We start from the raw sequence: 25197 nt of genomic DNA on the forward strand, positions 1-25197 counted from the left end.
CACACATACATCAAATAATAATATGATTGGATAATTAGAATTGTTATTATGGACACATTCTTAAGACTTCTATACATTATGATTGACTAAATAAGTATCACTCATGATTGACCCCAAAAAGAAAACATTACAATTAGATTACCCTTGCCTCCTATACAAATGTACCCAAATTTAACATTTTTAGAGTGCAAATATTATTTACTAATTGGAAATAACATTAATAATTATCTCTGCTTCTACTACCATGGGTAGAGTGGACCTTAGGCATGGTAATAGAAACAGATTTTACCCACGTCTCTACTTCTATTACCATGGGTAGAGTGGACCTTACATGGGGCCAGTTCCCAGAAACGGTGGAAAGAGCCCCCTCCCCTACGACGGTGTCCTCTTCGGCTAGGGCGATACCTAGAGAAAATATTATTTCTAACCCCCTGATTTTGCAGGATAACGACATGGACATGGTGGAGGGTAATTCAGGCGGTAAGTTGGAGGTTTTTGAGGAGACCCATAAGTTGGAGGTTAAAGATCAGAGAGAGAGGATGCAGGCTCTGGAGGAAAGGTTTGTCAAAGTTCACCATCAAGGTGACACACATGATGACCACTACGCTACACCTGTTAAAGGATAACCAAGAGGAGGACTTGACTCACGAGGACTCCAGAATGCTGTTCAATTTCGTGGCAAAAGATTGGGCCAACATCCTCCTTAAAGAGAAGGATGAGAAGAAGCCCAATTAGGGCCTGCTCCTCTCTATTTTTTGTGTTTAAGGGTTTGCTAGTTTAAGGACTTAGTCAGTTTAAAAGCTATTATGCCTTTGTTTAAAAATTATTTCCATTTAAGTAGTACTATTTCAGGCAATCCTAGTAGGATGCCTGGTAGACTTTATTATTATGCTCCTTCAAATGATGTTTTTGTTTTGATAAGCAATAGTAGGGGGTAATTTTTGTTTGGATGGTAATCTACTGGTTGTAGGCCAGCTTGTCTTTTGTAAGGGCCAACCCCCTTATTTTGGTTGCTTTATTATTCAAAAACATTAATAATTATCTCTTTTGGTTCTTTTGTTGATGTCCATTATCTTTTGTAGATTAAATTCATACTCTAATACACATATTTAGATTTAGGTGTAAGCTCATGAAATTACTCTTGAAGTTGCTTATTTAAAAAAATGACTAGATCATCGGGAGAATGGTCCCCACACTATGACTAGTTTTCCCTATCCTATCAATTCTTAATGAGAGTATCAATGTGAGTTCAAGCAATCTACAATCTACGGATCATATTGTGGTCATTGTAGCTCTCAACCTTAACTTCTTAGAATATTACTACTCTTGAAAAGTGAGATTGACCCTCCAAAATGTCTCCATCTCTCTCAATATATTAAATAAGAAATATTCAAAAACATCAAACATTATAACTTAAAATTTTTCATTATTATAATTTCATAAAGTTCTCCCTCGTATAACATGCAATCATTAAACCTCACATACTTGACAAACCACAAATTATAATATTGAAATGTTCAAAACAACCTTTGTATGAATATTTAGTATATAATTTATCTTATTCTTAAATTAAAATAATTTATATTAACTAGTTAATAACAATTGCTATTTAGTCTTTATGTAATGTATCATTTGTTCTTATTTAAAAAATTCACTTCAAATATTAATCTTGTAATAGTAATTTGTTGGTTCGTACAACTTAATTATATAATAATAATAATAATAAAAAACCCACCAACAACCAAAAGCTAAATCACTTGTTTGTTAGGAAAACTTAATCTATGTTTAAAATAACTGCATCTCAATTATTATTAATCTCTGTCAGACTGCGACTTTTCCTTGCATTACTGTTCCTTACTGTTGCATATTGAAATTGAATAAAATCTCCAAATCTTTTTTAATTAAAGCGATAAGCACGGTTAAACAGTTGATTTGGCTCGACACCAACAATTTTTTTATTGCAAGATTAATAATTGAAATGATGGTTTTTGTAAACACAGAATAAAAGGTATATTAAAATGTGGAGATTTGATTTGATTTTAATTTCAACATGCAACGGTCCGGCAACGAAAGGTCTGTGTCTGACAGAGATTAAAAATCCACTACATTACCTTACAAAAATCAACCCCATCTAAATTATTTTTTCCAGCGCTGCATAGCCGGTGCCCCTGTTTTCCGGATCTGCTAAGCAATCAAATATTCAGGGTGTTTGATTTTTGAATAATAGAGCAAGAATGGATGGGTATTCCACAAGCAACATGGAGTACGGCAAATTCTACCCGGAAGATACCCCTTCGTCAAATGAGGTTAGTTCATCTTGTCACATTTTCGTTCTGGGCGCTGCACTAGAGATTTGATGTTTTATTTTGATAATCTGCGATCATCATAGTGAAGGGTTATCTTTCTTTTTTTCCAATCTTACAGACCCTGGTTCTGTCCCAAGGGTGTGGGAGGGAATCTAGAGTCTTAACACATGCATAGGTAAGCTTTTATATGCTAAATTCATCCGAATCGTGTTATTTATTACAAGTGAGGACTTCATTCCGGGGGGTTTGAATGAAAATTTGTTTTCATAATTTGGGGAATTCATCCCAGTCCAAAGAACACAATATTTCAGGTACTAAAACTATGGTAGTTTTCCGCTATACAGCACAAATTTTCCTCAGCGGATGCTGCAAATGTAAAGAACGTTTTGCTTCGATAAGAACTAAATTTGAGGTTTGTATATAATTTTTATTCGGGGAAAATACTGTCATCTGAATTAAATCTCCACACTGCCATTTGTCGGGAAAAAACATCTTCTTCAAATTCTCTGTACCTTCTTCAAATCTTTTGTCCGTTACACTTAGCAGCGGTTGAAATGTGGCCTTCAACAAAATAGCCACATAGAATTTTAAGGATAATATTTAACAGTAGGGTTCTCATGGAAGAATATGCTGTTGCTCTTGCCATACTTCCTATCTGTTTCCAGAGTTGATTGAATTGAACGGAAAAAAATGAAAAATTTGGTGAATTTGAGAAGATGATTAAACGTTTTTTGAAAATTTCCAAAAAACAGGTCAATAACGCTTAAAATGAAAATTTTGTTGGGATTTGAGTGTTATTGAAATATGAAAGACTGGCATGCAGTTTTTTGTTTTTTCCTGATCCCATTTATAGAACACGTGATGCCATTTTTATCATTAACAATTTAACATTTGTTGTGAGGTCTTCTATGAAGATTTGCTGTTAAATTGTTATATGTGCTACCTCTGCATTTTGCTGGTGTTTTACCTCTGTGTTGCTGCTCTCGAGGAGCTATTATTTGCCCCCATGCTCTGTATTTTGTAATGCTGCTGCTACTACAGCAGCTCAACGCCTATATTTTATGGTCATATACATCTATTTAGCCTAGTGACTGGTACTGGTGCTGGTAGAGGAGATGACTGCTGTTTTGGGTTTGTCATATTTTGAGAAAAGTAGGAGAGAAGTACTTGGAGATTTCTGTGTGTGTGTGTGTTGAAACTTCAGATACACATCGAGTTTAACGAGAGAAATTGTAAAGTTAAATTGTTGGCTGTTTAATTTTTTTGACAATCAATACCACAAATCATTATGTTTATTTAATGGATGAAGTTCTTTTCCTGCATCAACCTTTGTTGTTGATTTCCAAGTCCTCAGCTGTGATGCTCTCCAGATACTCATTTCTCTCAAGCTCAGGCTCCTTTGTAGGCAATAGAATTGGGGGTTAATCATGAAGGCCATTTTGATCAACCACTTATTCCTTCAAGTGTGCCACTGCACCATTAGGTGGAGAAGAACTCTACTAGAATAAATTAAAAAATAAGATCAATATGCAGAATTTGGCTTCTTTTTGCTCTAGGATCCTCATATTAAGAATGTACATAAGAGAAAAGGCAAAGTGAGCAATGAACATAAACTTGGTTCCTTGCTTTCTTTGATCACAATGAGTTTCTCTTCAGTGAATGAATGAAGCATATGCAATCCAATTCCTCTTGCAAGACGAAGAGCTGGCTACTTGTTACAGCAATCTTATTGCAATGGAAATTTGCAAGGGTGGTAACTTGAGATAAGTTCTATCATGACACTTGGAATTAGCATATTTTTTGAAACCAAGTAAGGAGGCATCAATCCAAAAATCAATTTCCTTTTGCATTGACTATATCTGCAAGAAACCGCCTTGGTTGGTCCAACCCTTGCACAGGTTTATGGATATTTATTCAAGGGAAAGTATGTAAATGAGTTTTACATTTATTAAAGTGAGAATTAGAAGCACGCCACACATCTATGACCTTAAATAAATTTATTTCTTTTGATTTCTGAAATGATATTATATCTTTTTGGTTCACTTTAAATAATCTCACATTCTGTAACTAGTCCCATTAGGAAGTTTCTAGAAATATCCAAAATTCTTCTCAAATGCAAAAGTCGATAACATCAGCTCTGCAGTTTCAAAGGATCTGCGTGTTGGTTCCTCTTGTATGGGTGCTGCTCCTGGTGACCATGTTGATGATAAACGTCCAAAGAAAATGAGGAGGATGATTTACACCTTGGGACAACTGTGTAGGTGGTGGCGAATCATGATAATATATGCACTTATGTTCAACCTGATGGGCTCATTAATGTAACTGACGTTGTGCATTTAATTGTTCAGCTTGAAGAATGTGAACCCTTTTTGGGTATGCTCCTATATTTTGATGGCTATGATGACAATGTATATACATTGCTTCCCTTAAATGTTGATAACATCAGCTCTGCAGTTTCAAAGGATCTGCATGTTGGTTCCTCTTGTATGGGTGCTGCTCCTGGTGACCATGTTGATGATAAACGTCCAAAGAAAATGAGAAGGATGATTTACACCTTGGGACAACTGTGTAGGTGGTGGGGAATCATTATAATATACGCACTTATGTTCAACCTGATGGGCTCATTAATGTAACTGACGTTGTGCATTTAATTGTTCAGCTTGAAGAATGTGAACCCTTTTTGGGTATGCTCCTATATTTTGATGGCTATGATGACAATGTTGATCTAGATGAGCAGTGGTTTGTGGTTCTTCTCTTGATAGCTGTTTGGATAATTAAGTTGGTGTAATTGTATATGCACAATGTTGAAACCAATGGATTAGCTCTTGAAGAGGATAATGGTGTTCATGGTTGTTTGTAGTGAAGAAAAGCTAGAAATATGTGTGTGTGTGTGTGTGTGTGTGTGTGTGCATGCATGCATGTATGTGCGTATGCATGCATGCATGTATGTGCATATATATATATATATATATATATATATATATATATATATGCATACATATACACTTATGTTGCCGGCACCATTATAGGCATGGGTACGGGTACAACAACTGGGTACATGGGTATGGACAAAACTTTATTTGGGTTTTGAATATGTGGGTTCAGGTATGCATGTGTGTGTGTCTTTTTGGTATTTATATATACCAAAAAGATTCACAATACAAATCTTTTTGACAAATAGCTATATTCCTAGATTCATATGAATATAGCTATTGTCAAAAAGATTTGTATCACAAACTATTCGGAACAAGTAATGAAGATATTGCAAATAAATGCCCTGCGCTGTTATAAATGTTACATATCAGCTATTAGATTGTACATTTGTATTTGCATTTGTGAATTTATTATTTTCAAACAAATGAGAAATATTGGAAAATCTGAATACATTTCCATGTCCCATACAAACCTAATAGAACGAAGACCATTCGCTTAGTTCAAAATAAGGAAAAGGAAAATTTAGGTGTGGTTATTTGAAAACTAAGCTGGGGTACACATAGGGTGTGATTCAAGTCCCCCAAGTGTGCTTGCGTACACTGGCTGTGTACCCACAGCGCACCCAGTATGCTTCTGACAGACCCTGTGTGTACTTATAGTGCACTAGGCGTGCATGCCCAGACCCAGTTCGTGGGTATAGGGTGTGAACCGTGCAACTAAGATATATACATATACATACTGATACACACACACACACACATGTATGTATATTCAGGCGAATAATCATAGCACAATACTCAAGCTGACCAATTCATCCCTAACTCAACGGTGACAATACCAAGGATCCTGTCCTTAGCAGATCAGAGTTACAGAAAGACCCTGTCATTCCAAACAATAGGTCATATGTTAAGCCCAGACCCTGTCTGGTTTTCAAATGCTACGTAGAATTCAAAATCAATCTTTTGAATAATAATTGACTGTTTTAATAAATGAATCTTAAATGAATTTCTGAAATTATAGGTATAGAAGAGTGTATTTCTGAATTTCTGCTTTGAATTCACAATTTGAATTATTTTTATTGGTTTTAGATGATTTCTGAATTTATTGTTGTTTGAGTGATGAATTGATTGATGCGATAGATTGATTCATGCCTTATTGGATTGATGATTCGCACTCTTTCTAACACCATCACTACTCTTGAAAAGATAATTTACTTACAAATTCACATAATATTCTAGTTCTAATCGATTGATTGAATGCTTATTTCCTTTTCCCCTGGAACGATCTTGCCTTAAATTGTAATTGCAGCTTTTGAGAATAATAATGTATTTTGATTTCCCAAATGATGATTGAAGGATAGTTGGATGTTTTTCTTATTGGATGCCCTTCTCAACTGAAATGTTAGCTCATTTGTGTTAAACATTGAACCAGAATATAAACAAATTTCACAACTGAAATGAAAAACTTAAAACAAATGACTCAGAAGATTTATCCTTGGGAAACCCTCCTCCTGAGGGAAAAGACCAGCCCACAAAAGATAGTACCTTTATTGAGTTCTTCAAAGTCAATACAAGAATTTCTCATTTCTGATTGAGGGTGTTGAAACTCTCAAACAAAAGTCTTATACAAAAATTGCTGTCAGATTCTGCACTTGAACATAAATTGAATAATTAAAAACATGAGATATCAGAATCTCATTGATCATACTTCAAAATACATATATATAATTTCACATAAACCGTATACACTGTTCATAATCTAACCACCAGCAATCTCTGATCAGTTCTATATATTTAATAATCTCTAGTTGCGTTATTTTAACCTCACACAAAAATTAACTCTAAACTGGTTCTGATTTCCTGTGAATACCAAAAGAGCTCACATTGAAGCTGTAGAAGTTTGTGTGGAATACCAAACAGCCACCATTACAAGCACCGACCAAGTTATAAGTACATGACGGTGATGCAATGGTAAAACTCATTAATATGAACCATGAACAGACAATGCCAAGTACACAAGGAAATGATGTTGCCAACATATACATCTCTGATGCAAAGTCATTGTATTGGCAGCGGTGGAGAGGAATATAAAGCATGAATAATGAGAAGGAGAGAATGCGAACACAATTAATGGCTCCATCAATAAAAGACAAGTCACAGGAGGACTCTGCTGACATTCACTATGAGAGCAGGAAGCTGAAACACTTACGGGTACATAAAATATCTCCTGCAGGTACCATAACATTAACATTCCCTCTTAGCAAAAATGATGTTAATCATATGTCCTGTCATCTCTCAACATGACAAACATAATAAGCTGTAACAAAAATGTCAGTAACAAAATCTCATTACAAATTTCCTCAACATAATATTTTCATCTCAGGATGACATTCACCATGACTACTCTCGGAGGGTGAAAGAAACATAAAATAAGTCATGGATTCTCTCACATGACATCCATCATGGTTCCTTTCAAAGGGTGGATCCACCATAGCTGCTCGTAGAGGGTGGAACAATGGCTTCCACCTCAAATTTCTTTTGCAAAGAAGAATTTAACAAGGGATTGCATCTCAAACTTCTTCCTTATGGAGAAGAACTGATGAACAAGGGACTGCACCTTGAGCTTCTCGCTCTCAGAGAAGAACTTATTTACAAGGGATTGCACCTCAAACTTCTCCATCTCAGAGAAGAACTTATTAACAAGGGATCGCACTTCAAACTTCATTAAAAAACAACTCTCAATACCTTTATTAGTTCTCAAACATGTAAACAATAGATGCAACAACCATAGAAAGATAACCATGCACAATAACACTAGATACATTAACTAGGGAAGCCCTTGATCAGAGGGAAAACCCCGGTGGGAATGATGCCCACAAGATGATGTACTAATATGAAGGTTCCTTGTAAAAGGATAGACTTTGTTAGGAGCCAATGAAATGCAATCAATACATATGAGTCCCTGTTATGAGACTTTGAATCCTTGTTAGAAGATTCCAACCCTGTTAGAAGCTGTGCCACCCTGTTAGGAGTTGAAAGGAGGACAACTGAACACACTATTCAAATAGTTTCAGACTGAATCAGTTATCAAACTATCTTCACCAAACAATCTTCAGGATAATCTATCCAAGTTTTGAACTGACTAAACAACAACTTCTTTTCCAATATAGTTCCTTTGAAGCTCACAATACATCCTCAACATCAATCTCTGCTCTGATCTTTAGCCAAGTTTGTATTCAAGCTCGCATAAACAATAGCCATCCACACTGGACCATATGCACACTTTACCACAAGGAAATGACCTTTTCTTTATAACAAGTCCTAAAATAAGTATTGTGTTGGCCTTGAGGCTTTCTCAATTTACAAAGAATAATATAGGACCTCATTAAGATATAATATTACAGGTTACATTACAATTAACACTTTCTATATTGATTTTATTAACAATCGGCTCATTGTAATCAATACGTTGAACACTTCACAAGTCAGCTCAAACTGCATATTTGATTTTGCTATCTTGAACATGTCTTTGACCATCCTCCAAGCTCACTTATCCAAATTCCATCTTTGTTTAAAGATACAACTGTTTTACTAGTACCTGCTTTCTAGAAACTCTCTCTGAAAGCTTCTTTGAGAAAAAATCACATAACTCTGTGATATCTTCTCATCTCTTTCTGTGCAATTAACTGTAGCATCTGTACACATATCTGAATATTTACTTAAGTGCGCAAAACCCAACTCATAATTTTTTGACTGTGTTGAACATATCTTTCTCTACAACTTTAGTAATCTTCATTGAACAATGTATGTATTGACATGAATGACAAATACTGTCATGAATGCAACACATAAGTACTCATCATGTCTCCAACAATGCTAACATACTCCCCCATAGGAATACCATCAGCATTCATGCTAACAAGGTTTTGGGAGGTAACATCAAAGAAGGCCTGACGAGTCGTGAAATTTGGTTAAGTCTAGAATTTTTTAGAAAACCCCCAAAATCTAGAATCTCTTTTATAGCTCCTGTAAATTTGAAACTTAGCTCAAACATCCTTAGAATTTTTTGGTGAATACTGTTGCCCCACTTTTTACCATGTTCCAATTTTGCAAAGTGGAGGATTTAACTCGTATTGTGTTTAAGCTGGTCTAGTCAGTTGGTCCTTTCTTCTTCAAGTGTTAAGTTTCTCCATTGAGTTTCCATCCGTTTTCCTTTTTCCCGCATTATATAGCCGGGTGGGTATTCCTTATTGTGATGAGTCATATGGGTAGTCTAGATCCTTACTCGATGGAGATTCTTGAATAATGCTACCTCAGATGAATTTATTTGCAGCTCATTTGATCCGAGTATAAAGAAAGTTGAACTGGCGAAAAATAAAGTTTCTTCTTCTCCATAGCGAATTTTCGCACCCTGAAGCTGAAACTCCACAAGGATATACAAATGCTATTTGTAGGCTGAAACAAGGAAAGGTGAGTAATATTATGGATGAATAATTCAAGTATTATCATGTTTTCATAGTGGGAATCGCTCAGAACTCACCAGGATGATCAGAATAGGCATCGGCGGAAAATTCAGAAATAGCTTCTCCTTTGGTGGATTTCGAACCAAGAAGTAAGTTTTCCGAAAAGGCCTAAATAGAAGGGTAAAGTTATTAGCGGGCCCCATTTTTTGCTTGCGAAGCCTTCTTTATGTTTTCCGAAGGCTTATAGTAAAGTGCTTAAGGCAAAAAAGGTCAGACAAAAGCGTAAGCGGAGAAGTGGAAATCGCCTTCTCCATTGCGGGTTTTCTACCCTCGAGAGCAATTTTCCACATCTAATGAAAAATCACTCTTGCAAGCATGGTAAGCGTTTGAATTGATCACAAGATGTGTTTGGGACAAAATGGAAGCAAATTAGTGAAATTTGTAAGGATATTTTGAGCAAAATCTAGCCAAGCGGATTTTGCTCCAGGAGGTACTCCGTTCTTGCTTTTCCGAAATTGGGTGAAAACGGAAAGGTAAGTCAGTAATAAAGGAGAGTTATCGTTGGGCCAACGGAAACAGTGAAATGACTAGGAGAAATCCGTTAGAACTCTTACATTTACTAATCCAACGGATTTATCCTTAAATTCGCTCGTGTGGCGCGGATTGGGAAATTTAACGGGCATATCAAAGGGTTTTTATATAAAGAAGAACATAACAGAATTTCAAATCACCGCTTTACTATTATACTGTTATATTGAATAGTGCTTCCAAAAAACTTTGAAGTTTAGGGTTTGTTTTCTTACATTATCACAATTGTTGAATTTTTATCATTCTATATTAGGCAAGATGGCATCAAGATTCTCCGGTTTTGATGGGCTGGGTGGAATCAAGTCAACATGGCAAAGTATATCTGATACTTCACTACGTTTCTTTGATATGCAAGATTTTTAGAGAAGGCTGAGAACTGAGCCAATTCACCCTATAACGGAGAAACTCCGAGGAAGTGGACTGGTGGAGGCAGCCGGGTTTCCTGTCGCAGTACAAGCTCCGGAGCTAATTGTGGAATGTATCAATCATTACAACCCGGACACCAAGCAGATCCTATTGCCTGATCAAACGGTATTGATTTCAATTGATAGGCAAGCGGTGGTGAATTGTTTGCGGATTCTGGAACGAGAGGAGTTCTCTGAGCTAACAATTGGAGGAGCCATGTCTGAATTCTCCCTGAAGAAGATGGTGTGGCGGAAGGAGATCATGAATTCCTGGTTCCAAAAACCCAGAGGGGCAAAGAGTAAGGTCCCTAAAACCCTGTTTGGCACGGATCTTAAGCTCGAAATTGTGGATATTTTGGTCCTCCTGCATCGACTAAAAGGTGAGGTAGAAGCACTCAATTTTATAGAACAATACTTCTTTATGGTGCAAATTATCTGCTCAGACACACAGTATGTTGACTGGGCGTATGAAGTTAGTGAACATCTTTCTAGGGCTTTCAGTGCAGCTAAATTTTACAATTCATTTTTTATATGTCATCTTTCTTGATATACATGTTGGCTTCCCTACAATTGTGGCCGGGACTCCCCAGAATAGAGAATTTTCTTGAAAATGTAGAAAGTTATGAGTTTTATCCATGCTTGCAGTTACATAATAGCTATGCGGAGTATATCCGGGTTAATTATGCATTCACTACGAGAATCTGCAGGGAACTCCAAGGGTGTCCGGAGCGGAGGTTCAGCCTAGAAGCAATGGTGGTCATCAGCCAGTTTGGCTGTTATTTTATTCAATTCTCATCTTTCTCTTATTTGCGTCTTGTAGCGTTTGACGGATTTCTCCTGAAGCTGCCTAGATATCTGGATGATATGATCGTGCTCATCGAGATCGTCAGGCAAGCAATTCAAGTAAATGTGCTGAGCGCCAGTTTGAGAAAGAAGGGGTATGAATTCCCCATACAAGTTGGGGCTTATAGTTGTGAATCTAGATTTGATGCAAAGAACATACTCAAAGCGTTCGAGAACAAATACAAACTGGAGGAGTATGAAGTGGTAAGGCCCATGTTTGATCCAAATGGGTATGCTAGAGATGTGCTTCAAATCGGAAGCGTCATCAAACATGTAACTACTGTAGAAGATTACTGGGCCGATTGCAGAGATGAGCTAGAGAGTCGGGACCGCGCCTTTGCTAGACTTACAATAGATCAAATTAAGACATATGGCATCAACTTGGATATAGAAGGGCTAGAAGATGATGGTCAAAATATGTATAGTAATACATATTTGACCAAATTGAGAAGCATTCCAATCAGCTCTGAGCCATGTGTAAATGTAGAGGAAGATATTGATGGTATGATGGCCCGGATCATCAAGAGAACCGGGAAATGGGTTGAGTGGACAGCAAAAAAGAGCTAGAGCAAGAGCAAGCCTAATCAAGCTTCTCCAGCTGCTGCTACTCCCACTTCCTCTCAAAGCGCCACACCTAGTGCTACAACTTCGGCTACTCAAGGGCCGACTCAATCTGCAGGTTGAGGTGATCAACCCTTGGAGAAGAATATTTCAATAGCTCCAACTTGCCAAGGAGGTTCTCTACCAGTGGTTGGAGCTCAAGTTGGTACTGAAGAAAGAGGGACAGAAGAGCCGAAAGATGGAACCACCGCTCCAGCTTCGCCTCCTCACACTACCCCAATTCCATCTCCTCACACTACCCCAATTCCATCTCCACATGTTACCCCAGTTTCATCTCCTCATCATAGCCCTACTCCATCTGCAGGTGCTTCTCTTTTGAAGCCAACTGGTTCTCCTATCTAGATAGTGGAAATTGGAGATGATAAGAGTAGCAGCAGCGAGTCCACTGAATCCGATGAAGCTGCAAAGAGAACTCAAGAAGAAGAGAATGTCTCAGGTTCATCTCGGCTTCTCTCTCAAGATCCGAAGAACCCCTTCTCTGCAACAACATTAGCGATGACTCCAGTAAAGAAGAAAATGTTCAGCATAGAGTCACTTGGAATGGCTTCTAAGGTGATTGGTACAGAGTCCTGGCTAGAAGACACCTTAGAAAGAAAAAGAAAAAGAAAAGATGAAAGTATTTCTACAAAGGGTGTTGTGTCTCAAGCGGTACGCTCTGGGTCAGCCATGGTAAAAGCTAAGAAACAAAAAACTTTGTCCATACTTGGGCAGGATCTAGAGATCAGACATTTGACTATGGAGATTGCAAAACCAAATAAAGCAAGGAGGATTGAGGATATGACTCCTGAAGACTTCACTTTGCATTCAATTGATATTGGAGAGGCCAGGCATGATACAAAAGTTGGCTTATGGAGATTAGGCAATGAGATAATAGAAGGCCAATTAGAAAGCCTCAAATTGTCAAAGATTAAGATGAAAGCTGAGATAGAAGAACTCAAAAGATTCATTAGGCAGCTAGTTGTTCGATTGGCAACCATTACTAGTGTGCCTACTATTGAAAATCCTACAGTAGAGGAGGTGCAAGCGTTCATCTCACAGTTTCAGAAAGATAGACATTTTGGTCAGATTGGGAAAGAATGGATTGATAAACTCCATGCAGATGGAGTTGCTCTGATTGATCAAATTGGGAATGTTATCCTTCGATTGGAGACTGAGAAAGACAATATCTCGTCTAATCAGCACACTTTGACTGGGGAGATGGCAAGATGTGATGAGTGTATTTCTCTCCTGAAAATGATTATCCAGATGAAAGCAAAGGAAGCGGTTGAAGTAAAAATTTTGAAGAAAGGAACTAAACCCCTGTTTGAATGGCTCCAGGGTATGCAATTCAAGCTAGAGATGATTCAAGAAGCTGAAAAAGGACTTAAAGAAACAGGAGATAAAGTGAAAAGAACTCAAGATAGGGCATTTGAACTGATGAAAGGATTACACACTGATCCAAAAACCAGCGGTCAAGGGAGAGCCCTTATTGGAGTGGAGATAATGAAGAATAACTTCTCCATGTATCTAAAGTAACCTGTCAGGAATGGCTTCGAGCGTCCAAAACAGAGTGACAAAGCTACAAACACTAGGTGGATGCATACATGTAGCTTCTGAAGAATTGACAGGACATCTAAATTCTGTGAAAGAGTTGGCTCGAGAACATTCAAAATGGCTCTTAAGATTCACAAATGTACACGTGCCTAGTCATGAGGAATTAATTCCCATTATAGTCGCCGCTGAGGCATATAGGGCGAAAGTTGAAAAGGGGAAGAAGTCCAAATGATTCGATGATGCCTCCTTTTTCACCTTCTTTTGCGACTTCTACCAATTTTGTAAATTTTGTAATATGACAAATTGGCATCTTGCCATTTGTCTCCTCAGAAGATGAATCGATTTAGATTCCTATTGTAACGGTCATCTCTCAAAATCTATATGTATGAAGTTGAATGATTAGTGAAAGGTCGGCACAATTTTGCTGTGAAGTACTATTTGTTGCAGAGACAATTAAATGGTATTTTATTTTCAATCATTTTCCATTCCAGTAGGTATTGTGATTAGTTAGTATTCCCTTTCTGTATTGCAGAGAACTAAGGAAGAACATAGTTTCATTTTCTCTGTTTTTTAGAATACAAATGAATGTAATAAGTATTGTTATAATTCATTTGACAAAAGGATTTTGTTAGTTTTTTCCCGATTCATCAGTTGTATTTCAGATTTGAGTTTGACTTAGTTTAATATCAGTTGATTATACGAATGGATTTATGGATTCATAAGATGTGTGGGTACATGAATCTGTTTTAGTATTGAGATGTTTTTCTTGCCTGAATTAAGTTCTAGTTAGGCTTAATTTGGTTTGCCTCTTCTGCTCTCGGGTTAAGAGCATATCCCGCATTAGTTTTAGGAACAAAACATAATTCCTTGAACATCATTCACAAAGGGAGCTGTACCTTTCAATTAAGAGGAAATCTATTGACTCCATGATAGATTATCCAACTGTTGGCATCTAATTGTTCTTCCAGATTTGGGCATTTTGGGAGTTTATTCAAAAGAACAATCTGTTTACCAACAAATACCCAAGTAGGAATGGAATCCTCTTGTCTTGGGTAATTTTACCCAAAACTTAGAGATTTCTACCGCCTTCATTTGGATAAATCTTTTGGTGCCATATAATTCGTTCTTGATTTGGCCAAATTCAATGAGGAAATAACTAGTGGGTTGGGAATTTGGTAAGAATGACCAAGGGCTTCACTAGGAATACCCAAGGAGTGGAATTGATGCAAGAGCATCAAGCTTGGATTTTGCGGACCATATGGGTTGCGCAGTTGGGGATGTGTTCGAGGCATATTGGGGGACCTTGTCCTATGTTTGCGTATTCTTATGTGGTCTTTTGAGTTAGTTATGCATTGTAAACTTGGCGCTTGTCCTAAGTATTTAGTTGTTTCACATGTTTGTACCGTGCGTTAACTGCAGCAAACGTGAGGGTTAATGATTTGTATTTCATGTTTGCTATGAGCCGACTTGTGGCTTAAATATGCATTTAATGCAAGGGGTTTATTTAATTTGGAACTTGCTAGGCCGACTTGTGGCTTAGTTGGGTATAACTATAGGGGTCTTGTGGAGTCTTAAGTCATGTATTCATCCAGCTTGGAGAAGAGGATGTGGTAGAGGAGTGAACTTTGAGAAGGGCTAGTGGTTGCAGCTGAAGAAACAAGGAGGTTGCTTGGTGGCTTGTGAGCACAAGTTGAGATACTGGAGGTTTCTACCAGAGTGTGGTTTTGGACTAGCTAGGTTTGGGTTTGAGTTTGGATCATGAGGGATCTTGCAAAACTGTTATTGTAATTGCTATTGTATTGGGCCATAACCTAGAAGGCCTTAAAACCAAGCACATTGCATGTAAACAATTGTTTATGAATCAATGTTGAGAATTCTTATCAGATCGTGTATCTTGTGTTGTGTTTCCGCTGTGTGGTTATTTGTTGGGGGCTAGGACATCTCCTTTGGGGGCTCTCCTGCCTTCCACTGTGTTAGGAATCCACCTTGTCTTGGATAATTTTATCCAAAGTCAACAAAGTTTTGCCCCATAACTTGAGCATGATTTGAGGCGTTCATCAAATTGGACAAGGAATGAAAGGTTTTGGAATCATCGGGTCTAATCGATTGTGTTAAGAAAAGGGTAACACTTAAATTTTTGGTGAGTACCTAAGTAGGAGTGGAATCCACCTTGTCTTTGGGTAATAATACCCAAAAACATAAGATTTCCACCCTAGGTCTAGGCTTGGAGTTTATGAATCAGATCAAATTACAAGAGGCAAATGTGTGAAGTTTTGGAGTCAAGATCTCATTGAATGGTAGTTTGGGTAAGTTTATGTTGAGAGCATTATCGGAGGAGTGGAACACACCCTGTTTTGGGTATTATTTGCCTAAACCTGTCCAATTTCCACCCCCCTTAACTATACTTATTTTTACTCTAGATCATTCTTTGTGAAGGTGGGGGCATTGATGAGTTTATTGTTGCCAAGTTGGGCATCCTAGGGACATGTTTACTCTTGGCAACCAAGGCTTTACCCAAGAGAGGGCAGAATTCACCCTCTCCTGAGTATTCTTACCCCAAATTTGCTCACCTCTGCCCAATGACTGAGCATGGACCAGATCAGCTAGCATGGAGGGGGTCCAAAACATTTAATGTTTGTCATCTAAATGGCCCAGCTCAGCCCTCTAGGGAGACGTGCCTTTTGGTCCCAACAATCACCTATATAAAAAAGGCCTTGCAAATCACCCTTGTGAGCATCACCTAGATCCAATGAGTGCTAAATGTTCCATTTATTCTCATGAGAGATGGATTCATGTTGAATCACTACTCATGAAACACGGGTCATCAAGTTTGACTCAAAAATCACACAGTTAAATCCTGATATTCACATCACAACTTGCAAATCATTTCAATACCAATTGGGACCTCTTATTATTTGCTCTTCAAGGCAGCTGATCCCTCTGTTAAGCAGCATATTTCCCAGAAATTGGCAGCGATTTTGATCTCTAAAAAAGCAGCGACTTTGTCAACATCAAGAGGGCCGGTGATCTGTCTTTGACAAGCAGCAAACTCCTCTGTTTTGAATAGTGAATTCTTCCTTCATAGAAGGCGGTGATTGCATTGAGTAATTTTAACAAGGAAGAAGACAAATTTCTGAGTTTTTAAAGGCAAATCTATCTCTTAAGGAATCAGAGATAAGAAAGGAAGAGAGGAGTATCGAACTTCATTATTCTTTTCCAGATTTTAGTATGATACTATTTCATCTCGGATTCATAATGCAAAATCAAAATGTTGAGTGTTTAATTTCCTAACTTTCTTATGCCAAGATGATTAACATCTCACAAGAAAAGGAATTAGGATTGTATTTAAATCTAAATATAAAATGCTAAGACTCATTTTGTGTCATTTTTGTGAACTTTGTGCCTCTTTCTCTTGTTTTTCAAGGTAGGAATCCGAGTGGATGATACAGAGGGTTGGCTTATGCTCGAAGGTTACAAGTGAGAGGGAATATCCAACATCAACAACACCAAAGTGCAGATTTAGATCGGGGTCAAAAGGACAATTCCATTCACATGGGGACTTCGAGAAGATCAATCAAGTTTACAAATGCAAATTCAAGTTTGAAAATGAGGATTAGAAAGTTCAAGTTTGCAAATCCAAGTCAGACCATGAAGAAAATTTCCAAGGGATGAGGAAGATTCTAAAGAGGAAACATTTTGAAAGCAATAGACATCATGATCACCCTCAAGAAGATGACAATCTTGGAAGAGTTAATCAAAGTTACTTTCTAACAATCAAGAAAGAAATATTTGCAGTTTTAACAAATATCTTCTCAAGCCAAGACCCCAAACATATGGTTTAATAAATCTACAAGATAAGGATGATGAGGTAGCAGTTGGCTGTCTTTTCCAATCAAAAAATTCCAGATTCAAGCTCAAGTAGTCAGCCAAGTGTCCTATTTTCTCATTGGCTAGAAAAATCATTGTAATTTTCTCTTTGGCCCATGATTGGTGTCCTTGTGTAATTGACTGTAAATTTGGCAACCCTAATTAGGGACTGTTTGGATGGATCTCTGTCCTTGATCTTTTGTCAATCTTGGCCTTCTCATTTCTAAGGAGTGAGAAGGTTAGAAAGATAGACAGTCGGTCGAGCTAGAAGCTAAAGAGCTAGTAGTAGAATTAGAGTAGGCTAGCTAAGGGAAATTCAAATACTTGATCAACTTGTTCCTATGATGATTTTTGTAAAGTTTCTGCAAATTCTGTACTAAATAATTCAGACTTGTATAATATCCTTTGTTGCTGAATATGATCTTCTTAATATTTTGAAGTAGGGAGGAGTTGTCACCTTTAACTTTGATCTGAATGTTATTTATCTTTGCAATATAATTGAACTGGTATTATTGCTTGAGGGAGCAGACTTGTAATTATTGTGCGTCCTCAAACTACAATAATACCTACCTTTAATACCAAGACCAAGGGCATGTCCCTCAAAGGGGTATGACCCTCTCTAAGTTGGCCCATACCATGCTTCTAGAAATTGGTGACCAATCTAGATAAACTAAATGTTAACTAACAAAGTGTTAAGTTATGTTAGTGTTTAAACATTGATATCTTATCAAGAATCGCCACCTATCATTTCATGAACTGCTAAGTATATAATGCCTTAACCGGTAGTAAAGGGAGAAGATTATGGTGCGGTTTGCACTCTCTTAGACTAGTATGATATCATAGTTATAAACTTAACACTCCCTCTTAACTTGATAATCATACTGAGAGATAACATATCTAGCATCATCATTTACGATGAATAAGCATAGATTGATACTCTATATCTATCTGAATCTTCTTGAGCAAATGGCATCATGGAACACATGATATTGAGTCATATAACCTCTTGTGATATGACTTATCACTTATACTAGTGATGTTAGTATTGCATGTAATGCAATACACACAGGATAAAATCTGAAGAATGATTAAATTCTTCATTTATCCAGGTTGTGACTCATAGGTACTGGTAATCCTATATCACAACTTGATCTTGAGTTAAGATCTACTAGAGAACAGGTTAGAGTCTGAAGAATAAATTCTTCCTTTATCCAAGTTGCGATTAATAGGCATAGAAATGCTTATTAATCACAAATGATCTTGAACTCACCTAGATCTAACAGTAGTTCTATACTGTTCAATACATTATCTAAGGGATCATCATCTCTCATAATGTCTTTTATACGAGTATTCATTATCTTAGAGATCGTCACCTCTTAAATAATGAATACAGATGGTGGAGTCCATAACAGTCAATAACCTGACAAGTAAAATTATTTTATTAATAATTTAAAGAATAAAAATGGATTACAATTCAACCATACCAAGTTTTCTCCTGAAGTGGTCAATCTTCACCCTAGATAGAGGTTTGGTGAGTATGTCTGCTGTCTGATTTGTAGTGCAAATGTATTCTAATTTTATAGTATTCTTGTCTACCATATCTCTTACATAATGGTAAGGAATTTGGATATGCTTGGACCTGTCATGAAAAATTGGATTCACCGAAAGTTTGATGGAACTCTGATTATCACAATGAATAGTCGTAGGATTCATGGCTTGCCCAAATAATCCCACAAGTAAACTCCTTAGCCAAACTGCTTCTTGAGAGGCCATTGCTGCTGCAATGTATTCGGCTTCTGTGGAGCTTTGAGCTATTGAAGACTGCTTTTTGCATATCCAAGATATCATTGCTGATCTCAAATTGAAATAGCATACTGAAATACTTTTCCTGTCTTTAACACTCCCACCCAATCTGAGTGAGTGAATCCATGTAAATCTAAGGCAACTTTATCATATTTGAGCCCAAGATTAAGCGTGCCTTGTAAGTATCTCATAATGTGTTTGACTGCAACTAGGTGAATCTTCTTTGGCTCACACATAAACTGACTTCAGGGATTAACAACATAGCAAATATTAGGTCTTGTATTTACCAAGTATATAAGGGACCCAAATCATCTGTCTGTAAAGAGTAGAATCTATGGAAGGTGATTCTGCTGCATCTTCTTTAAGTTTATGTAGATTAGTCTCCATTGGAGAAGACATAGACTTGCAATTGCACATTCTAAATCTCTTCAAAATATCGGATGTATACTTGCCTTGATTAGGTATAATGCTGTTTGAATTCTCTCGTACTTTCAGTCCTAGGAAGTAATGAAGGAGTTCTAAGTCTTTCATCTTGAATTCTCTAATTATATCTTTTTTGCATTGATTTATGAGATGATCATCACTTGTTATTAGTAAATCATCAACATACAGTATCAGAATTACCATATCATCTTTATCTCTTTTATAATATAAATTTGGATCAGCTTCATTTTTGGAGAATCCTAAGCCGGTGAGATATTTATCAATTCTTTCATACCAAGCCCTTGGAGCCTACTTAAGCCCATAGAAAGCTTTCTTGAGCCTGCAAACAAAAATGTTAGGATCATGAGTTTCAAATCCTTCAGGTTGCTCCAAATATACTTCTTCTGTAATCTTTCTATTTAGGAATGTTGTTTTTATATCCATCCAACGTACTTTCCATTCCTTTGATGCAGCAATGGCTAGGACTGCTCTTACATAGGTGTATTTGGCAATAGGAGTGAAAGTTTCTTTATAGTTAGTCCCTTATTTCTGAGAGAATCTGTCGGCTACAAATTTGGCTTTATATTTTTCAATACTATCGTCAACAACATGCTTTATTTTATATATCCACTTGGAAGAAACAATAGATTTTCTTTTAGGTCTTGGAACAATTTCCCAAACGTCATTTTCCCAAACGTCGTTCTTCTTAATAGATTGGTATTCTTTTGTCAGCTTCTTTCCAAGCTGTATGTTTAATAGCATTTGAAGTATTAGTTGATTTTGATTTAGACAAATCATTCATGTTTGTTGTATAACTAGAAAATCTTTTGGGTCTTTTTACTTTCTCCGATTGTTCCAGAAGGTGTAGCAAAGTCTTGTGCTTCCTCGACTATTTTGATGGTCCAAAGTGGTCTTTTCTTTGAATTTTGATTTTCTCCAAGATTTAGGTTTTTAATTTCATCTTCAATTTCTTTTATGTTTGTATTTCTTTCAGAACTAGGTAAAATAGAGGGTTCTTCAAAACTTAGGGCTCTTTTGAATGCTAGATCTTCTTCAAAAATTACATCCCTACTAATCTCAATACTTTTCTATCTAGGTATGAAAATCCTATATGCTTTGGATGTTTCACTATACCCTACAAAAATACCTTTCCTTCCGGAGGGTTCTAACTGTTATCTTTTCTTTTGGAACATGGATATATACAGGGCATCCAAAAATCTTAAGATGATTTATATTGGGTTTAACCTTAGTAAAGACTTCTTTAGGAGTTTTATCTCTAAGGTAGGAGTGAGGGCTTTTGTTTTGAATATAGACAACAGTACAGGAGGCTTTTGCCCAAAGATAATATTCTAGATTTTGATCAAATATCATAGCTCTAGTAGCTTCTATAATGGTTCTATTCTTTCTTTTTGCTACCTTGTTTTGTTTTGGATTATAAGGAACAGTGTACTCCCTCTTAATTCCTGTTTCTTTACAAAATCTTCTAAACAAATTTGAGGGGTATTCCCCTCCATTATTAGTTCTAAGAGTTTTAATTTTATGTCCTTATAAGTTTTCAGTTAATGTTTTGAATTCTTTAAATCTCTTTAGGATTTCTTTTGATTCTTTGCACTTTAAAAAGTAAATCCATGTTTCCCTAGAAAAATCATCTATTAACAAAATATAGTACTAAAATCCTCCAAGAGAAGGAACAAACATAGCTCCACATAAATTTGAATGAATTAATTCTAAAACATTGTTGGTTTTTCTAGTGCTATCATGAAATGAACTTTTGGTGTTCTTACCCAGAGCACACCCTTTGCATATGCTTGAGTGGTCTTTATTTAGTTTAGGTAAACCAGTAACCATCTTCTCCATGGTTGATAAGGTTTTGAAATTTAAATGTCCTAACCTTCTGTGCCATATTTCATTTATGTCTGCAGCTTCATGAATTAAAGCTTGAATAGGTTGACTAGGATCTGAATTTAATTCATACAAATACCCTTTTCTCTGACCAATCAACTTCACTTTCTTAATTGAGGAGTTCTTAGCCTAGGTTATTACTTTACCGTCCATGAAAGGAACATTATGTCTATCATCTTTAAGTGCTGTAACCGAGATTAGATTTCTTTTTATTCCTGGTACGTGGAGCACTCCTTTGAGAAGGAGAGAATTTCCTGATTTTAGTATCAAGATGTAGTTTCCAATTCCTTCAATAGAATGTGCTGAATTATCGCCAATGGTGACTTCCCCATTAACCTTTTCTAATATAAAGTCTAGTGCTTTTTTGTAACCTGTTATATGTCTAGAAGATCCACTATCAATTACCCATGCTTTACTTGAGATTTCATTTGATAACGACAAATACAATACACGATTTTTGAGATCATAGTTATCTTCTTCCCTAGTAACATTTGTATAGTTCACTTGTTTAGAATTCTCAGGACAATTAGATCTGTAGTGTCCAAACTTTTCACATCTGAAACACTTTATTTTGGATAGATCTTTCTTAGGTTTGTTATTCTTTTGATTTCCCCTTTTCTTTTTAAAATGCTTCTTCTTGCCCTTATAGGAGTTTGTATTAAGAAAATGAAGTTTTTCATCTTTTTTTCAATTTGCCTCCTTTCTTTAGTTTTCTGGATTCTTCTTGAAGACAATCTCCCTTAAGTTTGTTGAAGTTAGGAAGTTTATCTCTGGCACTTACTCCTTGTGCGAAAGTTTCCCATGAATCTAGTAATCCATCTATAGCGATCAATGTTAGTTCCATGTCACTAAGGATGGTCACTATACTTGAAAGTTCATCTCTTATACTGGCAACCCTTAGGAAGTGAGAATTCATTGATTCTCCTTTCTTTATTTGTATGTGATTTAGTTATCTTTTCAGTGTGAGAACTCTAGTTGCATTGTTGACCTCATATGCATTTAGTAATGCATTCATCACATCAAATGCTGTTTGATGTTTCGTTAGCATAGGCACAACCTCATTTTTTCACTCCATCTAATATGATCTGAATGGCTTTTCTATTTCCTTTACTCCATATAGTTTTATGAGGTTCAACATTAGGTTGTTTGGATGCTAAATCAACAAATTATTTTACATCATTTTCTTTAAGAATCATCATGATTCTGAATTTCCAGGCATAAAAGTGTTCTTTCCCATCAAATCTGTCCTCAAGTTTGATTGTATATGCCATTGAAGATAGGAGAATGATGCTAGATATATAAGGTCTGATTACTTAAATTTGCAGAGCCTAGGTTCGGCTACTAGAGCTCTGATACCATGTAAAGTTTCTGCAAATTCTGTACTAAATAATTCAGACTTGTATAATATCCTTTGTTACTGAATATGATCTTCTTAATATTCTGAAGTAGGGAGGAGTTGTCACCTTTAACTTTGATTTGAGTGTTATTCATTTGTGCAATATAATTGAACTGGTATTATTGCTTGAGGGAGCAGATTTGTAATTATTGTGTGTCCTCAAATTACAATAATACCTACCTTTAATACCAAGACCAAAGGGCATGTCCCTCAAAGGGACATGACCCTCTCTAAGTCGGCCCATACCATGCTTCTAGAAATCGACGACCAATCTAGATAAACTAAATGTTAACTTACAAAGTGTTAAGTTATGTTAGTGTTTAAACATTGATATCTTATCAAGAATCGCCGCCTATCATTTCATGAACTACTAAGTATATAATGCCTTAACCGGTAGTAAAGGGAGAAGATTATGGTGTGGTTTGCACTCTCTCAGACCAGTGTGATATCGCAATTATAAACTTAACAATTTTGAAACAATGGATGATTCATTCTTGGTTCTTCATGGTAAATTACTTAATATTGATTTTAAGTGTTGCATGGTTTCCTCAATCTTTCACATGGAGTAGATTTCATTTCGTGTTGTTTAAAAGTCGTTTAGTTGGATGAAAGAAATTGTGGATGTTTTCTTGCTTGACTGGAACAAATTTGGGCCACTAGCCTCTTACTGATGGTAGGAATGCCTTGTGTGGTAAGCCAGTGATTGAAAACACTTAACTTCAATTGATATTCACTCTTTAGTTTGCTAGTTTGCATCCATTTGATGGGGTTGGAGAGGGGGTATTGATTTGAAAACCATTTGAGTGTTCCTTAGAAGCTTTATCTAGGTGGGTGGAGTTGCTAATTAAGATGCATCTAGTAGAGTCCAAGTTCATCTTGTTAGAAAGTAAAGTCCACCAACACAAATTTTTTTTTGGGGGGGGGTGTTGGGGGGATGAATCAGTTGTGTGCTTAAACAACTTAAATTAACTTCACCAAATCCAAATCTTATAACCAATATATGCAATAACCACAATATAAGAATCATGCACAATAATACAAGATTTGCTAACTAGGGAAACCCTTGACGAGCAGGAAAAGCTCAGTGGGAATGATGCCCACAAGATGATGTACTAATATAAAAGTTCCTCGCAAAAGGATATGACTCTTTAAGGAGCCAATTACGTACAGTCAGTACATTTGAGTACTCGTTAGTAGACTTTGAAGGCAACGTCTATACAGCCACGAAAATGCACTTCCTTACGAAGGAGAGGACTTGGTCAATTTTTCAAAAAGTTAAAAAAAGCAATGTAAAGCAAGTGCATTTTCGTGGCTGTATAGCCACGGGTGACTTTGAATCCCTGCTAGAAGATTCCAACGCTGTTAGGTGTTGATAGGAAGTCAAGTGAACCTATTGTCCAAATTGCTTCAGAAACGTTCCACAAAATAGATTTCTAGGATAACATATCAAAGGGTGAATTGATCAATACATCAACTTCTTTGCCAACACAATTTCTTTGAAGTTCTCAATACATTTCCATCATCATCTTTTGCTTTGATCTCCTCAAGTTCGTATCCTTAGTATCAATACATCAATTACAACTACAATCACACTAATACACTTACTACCAAGGAAAACATATTTCCTTTATACCTTGTCCTAACAACTAATTGAGTTAATCTTGAGGCTTCCCCAATGTACAATGAATAATATAGGGCTTCATTAAGATATTATAATACACGTTACATTACATTTACAACTTCCAAAATAAGTCCAACCAAAAAGTCGGCTAATAGTGAATAAATTACACATTAACCTTCATCGGCCTTCACCAAGTGAACTCTAGATTCTGCTACCTTGAATGCATCTTCACGAACATGTCTTTGACCATAATCCAAGCCTACTTAACCAAATTCCATTTTGCTTAACATATAAAATTGATTTATCAGAGCACTATTTACTGCAAACTACTTTGTGACCAGTCTTTACATAATCAAATATAACTCACACAATCTTTCAAATCACTTTCTGTGCATGTAGACGTACTATCTAGACATATCCACGAACATGATTCTAAGCTTGCAGAACATAATTCTTCACTTACTGACCTCGCTGAACAAATCTGCTTCTGCAAC

At 36.5% G+C, this 25197-nt stretch overlaps 1 protein-coding gene across 1 annotated transcript in view; it reads left to right on the forward strand.

Annotated features, from left to right (window-relative positions):
• Nucleotides 1-1841: 1841 nt before the first annotated feature.
• The window catches only part of LOC149564794 (uncharacterized), a 57458-nt gene continuing 34102 nt past the window's right edge, over nucleotides 1842-25197 (forward strand). The window contains exon 1 of the mRNA XM_089818378.1: nucleotides 1842-2306. Coding sequence (XP_089674504.1) covers nucleotides 2235-2306 — 72 coding nt within the window. The 5' untranslated portion in view covers nucleotides 1842-2234. The remainder of the gene's footprint in view (nucleotides 2307-25197) is intronic.

Source organism: Cupressus sempervirens, chromosome 3 (genome assembly GCF_028749045.1).
Source record: "Cupressus sempervirens isolate cs-2001-9-10 chromosome 3, ASM2874904v1, whole genome shotgun sequence".
In the NCBI taxonomy this organism is placed as follows: Eukaryota; Viridiplantae; Streptophyta; class Pinopsida; order Cupressales; family Cupressaceae; genus Cupressus; species Cupressus sempervirens.